Below are 14,509 nucleotides of genomic sequence, written 5' to 3'. Positions count from 1 at the left end.
CCTTGATTGCATTCTACTCCTTGCATTCAGACTGTGCGCTGACAATTGAAAAGCCGAGTTTGTAGCTTACCAAATGAGTGCACATAATGTAGCTCATCACTGGGATTGAAATCAGGTGTGATCTCCCGGGACCTCCAATTTGTTCGGTACTTTGTGTGGGTACAGCGACAATGAACAGGAATTCATTAGAAAACACAAAAAGACAAACTGTCACATTCTGCATGTGTGTGCATCCAAGATCTGGCCATCCTGGGCATCTCTCGACTGGTATATATTCTGACATTAAGGTCGGCTGTCGGTTAAACTGCAAAGTACGAGAAATGTACCAGTGTCATGGAGGTTTGGCATCCTGAGCCCTCCGCCCCATTTGTGTTCATCCCCTCTGTGCAAGGAACTCTGTTTCCTTTCCTTTTTTGAGCCTGATTATCAGTAACTCTGACCCTTAAGTAGCCGCATGAGTTCTAAGGTAAAAGTTCTTGACCGGTAAAGTGAAAAAAGACATGTGGCCGAATTGGAACATTTAAACTCAACCAGCTTGGGGATTTGTTGGCGATTCCCCCAGGAGCACATTTCAGATACAGCTAATCACAGTCGCTTTGCCACCAGAGAACGTGCTATTGGGAAGTCTTAGACATGCCCTGCATTAAGTCTTTGTGTTCTGTATGCGTGTAGGGTCAGGGCAGGAGGCGGAAGGAGCGGGCTGATAAGCTCTCCTGCAACAGCGCCAAGAGATGGGGTCTTCTCGCCGCTAAACAGAAGATCACTGTAACCACGTCATCATTTTCCAGGCCAGTTTGCCCCGCTGAGAGGTGTGCGTTCTTGGAGAACTTCAAAAACAGGGCTTCACCCTTTCAGGCCATAGCAGAGAGATGTTTCTTCTGAATTGGGCTTTGAGCCATAGTCTGACAGAGGCACTGCTGTTCTAAAACGGAGGCTTTATTATCATTTGGGTCTGGTGAGGCCAGCGGGTCAGAGGAAGACGGCCATGGGAGAGATAGTGTGTTACTCACCGTTCCTGAGAGAAGAGGGCACCCATAGCCCAGTGGGGAGACTCCTGCGGGAGCACTGGAGTCGGGCAGGAGGCAGGGGAGCGAGAGAGAGAAGGCTGGGCAGGAACCTTTATGGTGGTTTCCGTGGGAAGGAATGGGTGAGACGGGGTGAGTGCGCTTAGGATCGGCCAGTTTGAGGAACTCGGGTGGGCTCTGGGGCAGACAGGCAGTCCTCAGTTGCCCCGTGTCTGGCTTGAGGGTGACAGGCAGGTGGACAGTGGCCGGGAATAGGACAGCCTGACACGGTGGTGCAGACTTTGGTTGGGTTGGCTGGTCTAAGATACGTCTGCTCTCGGGCAAGTTCTTTACCATCTCTAGGAACTGGCTGTCTCTGGGAAGGGCAGTTCCTTCAGGGTCAGCGAGGCTCCAGATGCTGAAGCATCAAACTATAGAGTATGAAAGGCTTAATGCAGCTGCTCAAGAACCATAGTCTCTCCCCTTACCTTAAAGGCATCATTGGTCTTGAGAGAAGGAAATTCTTTTCCCAGATGACATTCAGCAGTTCTTATCGTGGGAAAACAAGCGTGAGGCTTAGAAATGTCTGTAAGTCTTGGGGAGCCTGGGGGGGGGTGTGGTCGGTTTCGCCTCCGACTCTTGGTTTCAGCTCAGGTTGTGATCTCAGAGCTGTGAGATCGAACCCCGAGTGGGGCTCCACGCTCGCCACACGGGGTCTGCTTAGGATTTGCTCCTCCCTCTCCCCGTCCTCTCCCTTTGTGCCCCCCACCCCCACTCTCTCTCTCTCTAAAATAAATAAACCTTGGGGAAACAAAGAAATTTCTGTAACTCAGATGTGCAGAACACATTACCAAGCAGCTCTATTGGAAGAAAAATGCCTCTTTGCACCTGAGACATATTAAAATAACGGCTAAAAATGTTTCCAGATATAGCTCATGTTTGTCAGCTCAGTAATTAGAACTACCCCCCCCAAACTGAGCAAGTCGTACATACCCAGCAATTTAAAACTTCTTATTAATATTAGAAGACCTTTTTTTCCCCCAAACCCTCAGATGAATTTCTTATAACATTCTGTGATGTGCCCCTGACTTTTCTTCTGTCTGTCTTTTTGTGGTGTCTCGTCAAGCTGGTGCACAGACACACAATGACAAACCCCGTGATAGGCACAGACAGCCTGCTGTCAAATTATATAGACATTCATTGTCCCTGCTGAGCGCTTCTCCCCCTTCCCAACTAGGCTATGCTCTATTAGATCAAAATGTTCCTAGAAAAATGGGCTGACTCCCCGCAACCCTGCCAGCCGTATCAGTCTTCCAGGATTTAGAACACGGATGATGAAGAAAATAGCACTTGAATTAATATCCCACCTGATAAACTGTTGAAGTTTCTATGTCGCTCAGATTTGCCAACAGCGACCTTCTGGAAAAGGGCAAGGGTGTTTGAAGAATGACCTCTGGTGCTTCGTGCCGCCTTTACGCTTAACTTTTTACCCCCCTCCCCGAACAGAGAGCCCATTCCCTTGGGCTGTGTTACCTCAGAGTTGGGGGTTTTATTTGGAGAAACCAAGGGAAGGAAAGAGTGTCCTTTGGTGGAGGAAGAAAAGCCAGGGGTAAGCCTCTTGCTGTTACTCTCTAAGTAAGGGCTCCACGGTGGATACGGCGGATGATTCAGAGGCCGAATTCCCGGAGGAATCTCGGCATTGTCGTCTAGATATAAGCTTCCTCCGAAATGATTAAATGCTAGAGGAATGTTGATAGCCTGACCTGGGCCAGGGGAGAGTCACAGAAGAAAGCAACTGGGATCAGTGCGTTCTAATGATTGCTAGGGCTCCAGAAGCAAGAATCGCCGGCCTTCTGACAGCACGTGTGGTATTTGAACATGACAGCTTCTGCGTTTCTGGGGGTAAACGTTGAGAAATGTGCGACCTTGACTGTACCCCCCTCGGGGAGCGCAGGCGGCAGCATGCTTTGGTAACCTCGAAGGGTGGGGGTAGGGGTGGGGGAAACAGCTGCGCCAGAAACACAGCAAGGGGGCCAGCGGTGGGAAGGTTTTATTGGCAAGATACAGAAACCCTAACATAACACATTTCCATTTTCCATCTCTGGGTTTAAGCTCTGGGTGATCTAAGCCTGTCAGGAAGCAAATCATAAAACAGGGATGGTTAAGGATATTGGAAAGAACTTGTCTTTATAGCTACTTTTGGCAGAATTTCCACTCTTTGCTAATGTCAGTGAGCTAGGCACAGGATAAGCACAAGCAGCGAGCTTGCTTTCACTCTGCGCATTCTGCAGGTTCTAAATTGGCTGTGTGAGGACTTGTTTGCAGAATTAAGCCAGAGCGTGTCATTAAAGGCAACTGAAATGTACATCCCCTTGAGAAGATGCTTTTAAAAATTACCTATAATAGCAGTTGGCTGCCTCCTGCGTAGTTTGTTTAAGATTCAGCTAGCTGGGGAACGTCCAATTGTTATCACTGCAAACTGTGATAATCCCCTTCGAGGGGGGAAATGCATCTTGGAGGTCGGGGGACGGATTATCAGTGTCTTTCTTTCATAGGGGGCTCAAAAAGGTAAGGCACAATGACTTTTGTCTTTGGAATTGCTGTGCCTCTCCCTGAAATCCTTAATTAACTGAGAGGGATAGAGTAGAGAAGGATGGAGGTGGGGAAACCTGTATCCTGGGTGAGTGAATGAAAACCCAATCCCTTACTCAGCAGGAAGCAATTCGGTCTTTTCTTCCTGGTACACAGTTGCCTTGACTGATAGTCGATTCTGTCTTTTGCTTTTCCTCCTTACCTTCCCTCCTGCATTTCTCTTGGCTTGTGCCAGTGGCTGTGGCCAGCGGTCTGCTTCCATGGGACCTTGCAGCCGCCCAGCATGCTGCTGAAACACATGTAATGTATGTCTAGGGTGTTTGTTGATGTCCCACGTGGAGAGTGTGGATCATGAGCCAGTGAGACCTCAATTGCTTTGAAGCTTTCCCATTGACCTTTGTTTCTGTGCATCTGGTTTTGTTTGCAGACTGGTTGGGTTTAGTGGTTGATAGATGAATTGTTTAGACAAGACATAGTAGACCCTGTTTATGGGCACACACATTCTGAGACTTGAGACTAGAAAGTTTAAGTCTTGGGTGGAAAATGTTATGGTTATTGTGTTAGTATAAAGACATCCATGGAATAATCTACAAATAAGATTAGGGCTAAAGGCAAAGCAGGCAACTTTGCCATGGGCTTGATCCGTTATTGTCATGAAAGTATTTTGTATGCAGAAGGAGAAATATAGTAATAGGACCACCTGGTATAATTTCAGTCCACCAGTTGTAAGTTTCTTTAGTAGTACCTAATCAGTAATTCATACTCATGAAGCACCCTTAAATTTATAACGCACTTCCCTATCTAGAGTCTCGTAAAGAACAAGCAGATATTCTTTTGCACATCTTACAAATTTAAGTGGATATAGAGGTACAAAAAAAAAAAAAAAAAGGTAAGTGACTTGTCCAAAGAGTGGAGAAAAGCCCTCAGATCTTTGGACTGCTAGGACCCTTTTCAGTCTATGGTGACACAGGAATCCTACACTCAGGCTGCGAGTTTCAATGAGTGAGTGTGCTAAAGATGTTCAGAGAACAGAGAGCAAAGCTGCATATTAACTTACCAGAGAAGGACGTCAAGACATTGGAACCTTCACACATTGCTCTTGGGAATAGAAAATGGTGCAGCCATTTTGGAACTCAGCCTGGCCGTTCCTCAAAATGTTAAACAGAGAGCTCCCACATGACCTGGCAATTCTGTCCAAGAGAAATGAAAAACGTGTGTCCACGGAAAAACTTATACACAGAGGTTCATGGCAGCATTATTCGTAACACTCAAAATGTGGAAACACCCTAATGTCCGTCAGTGGATGAATGGATCCACAGAACTTAACATACAGACAATGGAATATTATTTGGCAACAAAAAGGAATAAAGTAATGACCTATGCTACAACCCAAATGAAGCTGAAAAGCATGCTAAGTGAAAGTGGCCTGTTCCAGAAGATCACATATTATATGATTGCATTTCTATGAAATGTCCAGAATAAATCTGTAGAGACAGGAAAGAAGTCCACAGAGACAGAAAGCAAATTTGTGGGTTCCTGGGGCTGGGAGTGGGGAGCCTGGGGAGTGACTGCTAACTGGGATGATCAAAATGTCCTGAAATCACATTATAGGGATAGCTGCACGGCTTTCTGAATATACTGAAAACCACTGAGTTGTACGCTTTAAACGAGTGAACTTTATGGATGTGAGTTACAGCTCAACAAGGGAATGGAAAAATTACAGGAGAATGTGTATTTTTTTTTCCAACTCCAGGCCCAGCTTCAGTTATCAGCAATGATGATGACTCTGCCAGCCCACTTCATCACATCTCCAATGGGAGTAACACCCCATCGTCTTCAGAAGGTGGCCCCGATGCCGTCATTATTGGAATGACCAAGATCCCTGTCATTGAAAATCCCCAGTACTTTGGCATCACCAACAGTCAGCTCAAGCCAGACACATGTAAGTACAGCTGTTTATACTTACTGGCCTGTTTGCTGCACAGTGGTATCAATCAGCGTGTTTATCACAGTGCCTGACGAGGATGACCGGGGGGAGGGGGGCTGTGAAATGTCTGAGGATTCGTGGGGCTTTGGGCCTGTGGAATGGCTCCTTTAGTTTGCTGCTTATGGAATTCTCAGGGTGTGTGTCCTGCTGGGCTTGGAACTGTGGGTGGATACCGACTTCTCTTGGGATCCATTTTCCCAAACCATTTGTCACTGTGAAGTTGGAATCGAGGCGTGCTTATCTTGGAAAAGATAGAGACAGAAACCAGAAGTATCAGGAGACAGCATATTCATCAACTACAAAAGATAGGTGATTGGTGGGGTTTAAATTTGATTTACTGAAAGTCATTCAAATATACAGCGCTGGTAGTCAGCAAGGTTCTGTGTTGCTCACAGGTGGTATCAATATGGGTATATCTGTATTCTTTGTTCAGTCCTTCTTCCCAGTATGAGATTTGTTATCATGCCACAATAGGAAAGAGACATCACAACAGATAACCTATTAGCCTCTGTTGAGAAGCTTGGGATTTCTCTCAAAGACTCTTATCCTATCTTCAGAGCCACTGCTCAAATATAAAAAACGGAACATGACCTTATGGAAAGCAAAAAATAAAACACAGTGGTCAAATGGGCTTATGCCATTGGAACTGCAGTCCTTTCTTCATACATGAATAAGGGGCTATGAGGGCTAGAACATCAGGTGGCCTAGATCCCAGGGGTTCACCTGACAGTGATGAATCGGCATCTTCTATTTGGCATGTTCTTACTCCATCTTGAATACTGTTCTCCTGCCTTGTCTCAGAGGTAAGGTGGGACAATTGCGAAGTTAGATTTTGGGGGCCGACTTTCCACTAAGACCTTTCACAGGATAAAGGGCAATGGTAATGGGTATCTTTTCATATATAAGGAAACACCTGTAATTTTCTCCTAGTCATTCAAATTGACCCCAAGATATGGTGAATGTTGGATTTGAATATAATCATTAGAAAGAACAGTATTATGAGCTTGTAATGTGTGAGACTGGACCCCACCATAGTTTTCAGTTGAATACATGATATGACAAGATAAATAGAATAGCATATACGAAAATATTGAGCTCCTTGAAATAAAAAAATATTATTTGAAATCAAGCTATTATTAATCCTAATATTATCCATTATGGTGTGAACAAGATACATTAAAATGTGCATTCTTTGTAGAGATAAGTATCTTCCAAAGGTCTTTGAAATACCCTCCATGCCTAATAGTCAAATATTGAATGAGGTAAAGCAGGGTCCTGTGATGTGAGAATCTGTCATCATTTTGATTGTGTTCCCTAGAGAGAGAGTCTTTTGCCACCACTGTCACCATACATCCCAGGCTATGTGATTTACTTCAGCTAGACCAAAGCTGTGTTATAACCTATCCTCAGAAGATTGATCTCATTTGGTTTCTCTAACCAAGTAGATATCATCAGCCCAACACATTCAACAAGAGAAAACGAACCAACGAGCAAGAAAGCAAACAAACAAACGAGAACCAAAAGCAAAGTGGGCTACGTAGCTGCTGAGTCTGTAGTTCTGTCTGGAAGTGCTTTTGGCCCTAAGACATCTCATAGAAACTTTCTCAAGGTGGTTTCCTTAATCTAGAGTCCAGAGAGATTTTACAAAAGTTTTTCATGACACATTTTGGTTATTTTGGAGAAGTCTTGTGCTTGTGGCTCGGCGACTCTATGCCATCTCTCTTTAGAAGGTGTGGGAAGCAAGTTTAGGAGACTTGTAGCCTCCCATCAGTTTCTGTCCTCCTCCAGAGGACTCTAGACCATTGATTCTCCATTTGGCTGTCTTATAAAGTCTTGTGGGGTCCTTCTACCCCGTGGTCCTTACCCGGCTCAGGGTTCTCAGCCACTTAACCACATCTTACACCAGAAGAAATTTTCTTCTTTCCAGGCATTAAGTCATGTGCTCTTTCATAATTTTAAGAACACTTAACATCACACATCTTCCATGAATCTTTTTCAAAGAAATGGAATGAGGAAGCACTCTACTTCTTTCCTTCTCTTCATTCTTTCTTAAATGTCCTTCTTTAAACCACAATTTTTTCCTTTATCTTCAATGTATCTGTTGCCTCATGTTAAGTTCTGGATCTGGCCACTCTCGTGTACGTGTTTCTGTAGTCTTATTTAGATTAGATTGTAAGCTCCTAGAGAGCAGGAAATGTTATCTGTTGAACTTCATAGCAAAGAACATGGTATACCTTTGCTGTTGGCCAGATGTTATCCAGATGTGGTTATGTATTAATGAAATATTAATTTCCAACAGACTTATAACAAGTAAAGATGAACCATAGCCTTTTTCATTGGGTCTCCTCCTACTTAACCTGCCTACACAGTAGTTTATTTGTTAGACATATTTTTAACAATATATTAGCCAACTTAACCAGATTTAGATAACAATTTAGCAGAAAAAAGCTTTTGACCTCCCAAAACCCTTTTCTTTGAACATTCTAATTGTAGTCATCCAGAAATTAAAATATTTAAAAACATAGAACTGACATACAGAGAGATTTGTTGCTAGAGGCCCATGAAATTTTGGGAGCTTAGCATTCAATCAAGTGAATCCCATTGAATATTTTTACAAATATTCTAACCTTCAAAGAAAAGAACAGGTCTTCCAAGAAGTTGGATATGTTGCATTTGAAAAACAAATTTAAGAAGTTCTCGGAAAAAGTTTAGGACGTTTGCCATATACTTAAAGCAAAATAGCCCATGGATAGGACACCACCAACCTCTGGGCCCTGTTAGATGCATGGGCAACAAGCCAGCACTTTTACTTCTTTTTCCTAAATCGACATGCTATTCAACGATGTTGGCTTTAGAATAGATGCGCGATCTTACGTGGAATGGTCCCATTCTTATTTCTGAATTGTAAGAATCTAATATAGAAGGTGAAGTTCAATTCAATAAGTATTTATTGACTACCCACAACACTTTTACAATGCTAGAGAACCAGAGATTTGGTGAGGATGGTAGTGTGTTCTTTGCCCTCAGGGAGTCTTGTTGGGCACACCTGTGGTTACAGATATGATCATATAATCACAGCATACCCAGATAGATTGGTTCAGAGTAAGTGTCCTAACCACTAATTACCTATAGGGTTAGGCAGACCATATGAGGAATGGGCTGGGTCAGAAAGATGATGTGGCATAGTGAAGATCTTACTAGAACATTGGCCTGCTATTACCAGATCCTCTCGTTTTCCCAGCAAGAACAGCATTTATTATTTTCTATGAATTCCCTCAGATTTAAAACACTGTGTGGAATCAATAAATTTTGTCAGTAGGAGTCAGAGTTGGTCCATAGTCCAGCATCTGGTTGTGACCTCTGAGTCCGACCTTAAAGATCAGTTAGTACACCTTATTTTGCAAACAATGCTCAGCAGTGGCCCATCCAAAATGACACAGCCTCCATGCTTGCATAGCTTTACTTTAAAAAGAAAACAACAAATAAAGAGGATCAAACCAGATTGCTTTAAATGATGTGTAAGACCGCTTAAGCAAAGGATGATCAATTATATCCCCCGAAGTACTTTTCCACTCTCAGGAGCTCTGTGAGTGGACTCATTAAAAAAGTCCAGAGATGGTTGGTAGGAAATTTAGAGTGAGCTGAACAGGGCTGCATTGCTCCCGAGCACTTTCCAATAGCAAGTCTGTCTACTTTATTGCAGGGCCCAGAGCTTCCCCCAAGACCGCCTGATAATAATTTGGTATTTGGAGGCTCCTGTGTCACTGCAGGAACTAAAGGAGGCTAAATCCATGCCTGATGGAGGAGAAGAGTTCTATGGTTATCTGCAAATTGTGGCCAGACAACACCTTGACGTCACTCCTTAGCTTCCATAACCTAGCCAAGCAAGAAGTTACCTTCCAAAGAGAAAGCAGTGTGCTCTAATGACTAAGCCCTCAAAGTGCTATGCCACTGTAACTCTAGACCCATCTCCTCGACCAATCAGGATGGCAAGATGGAGCTGAGGGGCTCAGCAACATCAAGTCTGGAGTTGGTCTTTAATTCAACTAGTCTGTGTAGACGTGTCTGAAAACCACATCAGCTGACAGCATGGGGTGGTTTCCCAGTAGGAATCACAAACTCGGCTCAAGGGCAGCCATGTGCTATCCTCTCCTTGACTGCTGGGAAAGAGTTTGACAGGGTACAGTGGAAATACACCTTCTGAGCTGAAAAAGAAAGAAAGAAACAAAGAAAGAAAGAAACAAAGAAAGAAAGAACCACTAACCAGCAAAACCCTCCGAATCAACAATCTGGGGTTCATTTGAAGGGTGGGAATGCGTTATAGCTTCCCCTGAAAGAAAAGCAAATGCTATAGACTTACCGTCATCCCCAAATGTGTGTCTTTCCTAGAGCAGCCTTGTAAATTAGCTAGGGTCCTAGGCCTGGGGCTAGAATTAAATTAGAACCGTCTCTAAACATGAACTGTATGTGTTTGTCCTTGTAATGCATGCCCTCTGCGAGTACCTAGGGCTGTAACTCCCTGTGGCAGACACATATAAAGAATTCTGACTTCTTCCCTTTGGTTCTGCTTCCAATGAAAAGTGGATATTTATTGACTTCCTGCAGAGTGTGCCATACTTCTCCAGGTATTATAGTTCACGTGTGTGTGTGTGTGTGTGTGTGTGTGTGTGTATCTTCTCATTGGCTTCATGCTTATTAGGCAGTTATGTAGATGAGCACAGATTCCTAGACCAGCTAAGACTAGGGAAATAAGACATAATAAGGACGAGGCGCGTGCTTCACTGTAGTTGAAAAGATCGCACAGGGCACTCCTCCTGCTCCCCGTAACTGCCATTCCCACACCATCATAGTGTTGCCAATAAGGGGAGGATTGGAGGCAATATTTTTCACACAACTGCGGAGGTTTTAAACATATTTGCAATGTTACTTTGAGTACCCACGAGCACAAATTCTGAATCATGTCCAGGACCCCACGAGCTTGTTAGATGAAAGGATGAGGGTTCTGAGAGTTCCCCGGGCTTATCTTCAAGCCTCTCTACAGTTTGTGCCTGGGATCAATTTCCACGGTCAGAAATGGGATTTAAGACCAGGTAGAAACAATTGCTTTAGCACTCTTCTCTATCTTTTGCCTATTAATTTTGTCTTTCAAAAGTATATTTTTGGGGCACCTGGGTGGCTGAGTGGGTTAAAGCCTCTGCTTTCGGCTTACCCCAGGGTCCTGGGATCGAGCCCTGCCGAGCAGAGAGCCTGCTTCCCTTCCTCTCTCTCTGCCTGCCTCTCTGCCTGATCTCTGTCAAATAAATAAACAAAATCTTAAAAAAAAGTATATTTTCTTCTAAGCATTTAATTGGCCAAGTAATAGCTGCTTGGGGAACTGTTTATATCCCTTTGAAGGCTGTGACCTGCTCTTTAAAAATAAGCACAGCCCATTCTGCCCAGCGAGTGTTAGGACAGAGGGAGAATGCAGTTATTTTCGGATCCTTAGAAACAGCTTCGTTTACAGCACATGGGGTTGACAACTCGTCCCTCGGGGGTCTTCATGGTTCGAATCTGTAGGTCCCAGTCTAATTCTGTCTCCCTCTCGGTGCCATAGTTCCCCATTGCTAGCTAGAACAGCTTGATATCATATTCTCTTTTCAACTCCAGAGGAGATGGCAAGAAGCTATCAAATAATGCTTTAAAAAGCAACTTGAGTTCCCTAGAAGAAAGGAAATGAATACATGCTGCATAATTACATTTAAAATGTAAGCCATGTTACAAATTCCACTGAGATGAAGATGCGTTAGCAAACCCATTCCAAGCGCACTTAGGACTAAGTGAGGTAAGAGACGTCATTTTATCAGCATTTGACCCCTGGGTAGATATTATTTGTTCTCAAAAAAAAAAAAAAAAAAAAAAAAGGAAAAAAAAGGAAAGAAAGAAAAAATGGAAATGCCAGCCTGTCATAGGCTACCTGGACCTTCTAGGGAAATCACTCCAAGCCTACATCAAATGGCTAACAGGGAAAAACGACTATGGATTGAGGGGGACACTCCCAGGGATGTTCTCAGAACTGTTTTTACTTGCACACCATCGGCCAGCCCAAGGTGGATCTAGGCATGTCCCCTCACCCCCCACCAACTGCAGACACTTCCCTCCCGATTTCACCAACTCATCTGTGATGTCCTGGAAGCCTGCCAGTAGAGGCAGGATCCTAATGAATTTATTCTGGGCCTTGCCCCAGGCCCAGCCCCGACCAGAGCACAGGGACCAGCAGGGGGACTGGAATCAAGCTGCACTCCCGGTTTGGTTTCCGGTTGGTCACCCTTGCACGTGCCGGCAGATTGTGGACGGGGGCCAGCTCAGCAAACACAAATGCAGGGGAGCCTCCTAGGTTGCTAGGAGGCCCCTTTGACCCAGCTGCTGGGAGCAATTGAGTGCTCCCTGTGGTTAAGTCGAGACGGCACAATGGGAGGTTTTCTGGGGCGTGACTCTCCTTCCTCTATGGCAGATCTTCCAACGGAGAGCAGGTTTCCTCCTTGTGATGTGCGGATTTTCTCCTTCTTCGCTCATTCTGCCAGTCCCAGAGGGTGACCCACTGTGGCTGGGCTTCATTTCCCGTTACCCCCGTTATAGCTCTCCACGTTGTCCTTCCAGTCACTCATGTTACAGTTGTTCATTTCAGTGTCCTTTCCCTTGGCTGTTGTCACTTCCCTCGAAAAGCGGGTAAGACAAATTTGCTCCATACTAGGGACAGGAAAGAAATGGAGGGAGAACTACGTCTTCATTCAACCTGATAGCCAAGCACAAAGGCTTTCTTACTGAGAGGGCCCAGCCCCTAAGCCGGACCCCCCTTTGGGGATCGGTGTTGGGTCTCTGCCGTCCTCTCTCAGCAGAGACAAGGCTGTGTCTTTTGAAATGCTTGAGCTCCTCAAAGAGGGGAAAATTAGAAGGCAGTCCTTGTGCCTAAAGGAAAAAGGAATGTGGGAGTTAGAGTGACCACCAGGAACCAGAGGGTTCCTAGGATCCTTGTCCTGGGCAGGTCACCCTGGGCAGGTATAGGCCTGGTGATTGCTGCTGGTAAGACAGAATTAAGTCTTAATTACTCCCCGAGAGGCTTCAGGGGTCCCCAAAATGAGGTACATTAAAATAAAAAATACGTAATATAGGCTACAGTAGGAAATTTGGAAAACATAAGAAATAAAGATGAAATTTAAAAATCAGCCATAAGTCCAACAGTTAGAGATAGCAGCTGATCTCATTGGAATACATAGGTGGCTTTCCAGTCCTGTGACTGTCCTATTAACATCCTGTGATATACCGTTGGTTTTGTCTCTGCCTTTACTCACACTGGGCTTTGTTCCTAGTTCTGTACTAATGGTTCGCCCTGGGTAGATTGTGCCAGAAGGCCTGTAGGAAGCATGCTGAGTATATTATTGCCAGTTTCAGGGTTCCTATTTACTTGGTGGGGCCTGGGGGCTAAGGTAGGCTGGGGGGCCGAATGTGGCCACTTCAGGTCTGGTCTAGGGGGACCCTAAATCCAGAGGTGTTTGGCTCTTGCATGGTGAGTGTCATAGAGGAATGAGGACTGTGTCGTGAGCTGGGAAGACTCCAGAAGTAAGAGGCTCCTTGTTCTGCCAAGGCAGGCTGACAGCGCTGGTTTAGGATCAACACTGTCGATGACTCCAAATGTGGTTCATTGCTCAGCTGAAGCCGACGATTACCTTTTGTCCCCTAGTTGTCAGCCCGATCTGCTTAGCTCCTCTCAGGGACCTGAGTGCACTGAATCTTACCGGCCTAGCTGCTTACATCTAGTATGTTTCCCCTTATCTATTCTCATATTAGTTCTCATTATTTCTTCCACCCAGGGTCCCCATGCTGTGCAAGGGCATCTGATAAGCTGGAATGTCCCCTTAGCCATTCAGCCATACCTAAACTTAATGGAGTCAGCTGCCTGATGTTCTCCAGACTTTTTGCCCTGAAAGGCTTCCTCTTTTGGTGACTCAGGCATCAAGGCCTGCACTGGGTTTCTGGCAAGGGGACCTCTAGTAATAGTATGACTTAAGAAGTATGTCAGGGTTGGATTAACACTGAGAGAGTCTAAAAATGAGTTCAGAACAGAGAGGTTCCTATCATTTTTAAGAGATGAGATTGGTGTGAGCTTGAATCAAAGCAGAGGTGGTAGGGAGGGGAGAATTCTAGGAAGAAAAGAAATTTAATGCTAATGCCTAGGGTCTAAATTATTCTTATAGGTTACTGTACATGCTATGAATATGGGTAGACAGCAACATTCTCTATCCTGTTACTATTACTTAGCACAATTATTGAACCATGCCATTGACCTTCTGGGTGTGTTAAAGTGGAAACCAAGCTCTTTATCAGGGGATGAGAACATGTAGACTGAGTCCCATAGTCCTAATGTCCCAGCAAAGTGGTTGATGTAGAGGGGACAAGATAAGATCCTATGCTACCTAATGATATCAAAAGAGTTCATCTCCGTGTTAGAGAATGCCTTTTCTAAAGCAGATTACGTGCTGTGTCTGCTGGTCAAACAGGCAGAGACAGAACCATGGAGAAGCCACCTGAATTGTTTTCCTCCAAGAAGGTTGGATGTCCACGTCCGTGTCTACCCTCATACCCAGTTCTCTTTCCACCCTTGCTCCTGACCCTCAGTTCACTTTCGGAGAAACAGAAGTTGGCCTTCTGTCTGTTGCTCAAAGAACAGTAAGAAATTAACTTGTTACCCAGAGACAGGACTCAGATTCTTACCTTCTGTTAGTCAAGTACTAAGTGGCCTCATACTGTCTCTCTCCTGGTTTATATATTCCTTCTGAACCATAAGTGTCCATCCTTCTGCCCCTCTTAAGCTGCCACTCTGCCTCTTCTTCTTGGGGTTTGGGAACTATCATGCTAAGGAGCACATTGCTTCCCAGTTCCTACTTCCAGT

The 14,509-nt window shown here is 44.7% G+C and overlaps 1 protein-coding gene across 4 annotated transcripts in view; it reads left to right on the top strand.

The window, feature by feature from the left end:
- The window catches only part of NTRK2 (neurotrophic receptor tyrosine kinase 2), a 324,463-nt gene that overhangs the window by 174,401 nt on the left and 135,553 nt on the right, over positions 1–14,509 (top strand). For 2 of the 4 annotated variants that reach the window (XM_046023046.1, XM_046023045.1), the window contains one exon: positions 5,350–5,538. In XM_046023046.1, coding sequence (XP_045879002.1) covers positions 5,350–5,538 — 189 coding nt within the window. Of the gene's footprint in view, positions 1–5,349; positions 5,539–9,286; positions 10,778–14,509 lie in introns of those variants that run through there. The other 2 variants (XM_046023047.1, XM_046023048.1) reach the window with 2 other exon arrangements.

Source organism: Meles meles, chromosome 11, assembly GCF_922984935.1.
Source record: "Meles meles chromosome 11, mMelMel3.1 paternal haplotype, whole genome shotgun sequence".
NCBI classification, from domain to species: Eukaryota; Metazoa; Chordata; class Mammalia; order Carnivora; family Mustelidae; genus Meles; species Meles meles.
Note: the sequence above shows the minus strand (reverse complement) of the source record. Positions and strands in the feature narration are given on the sequence as shown.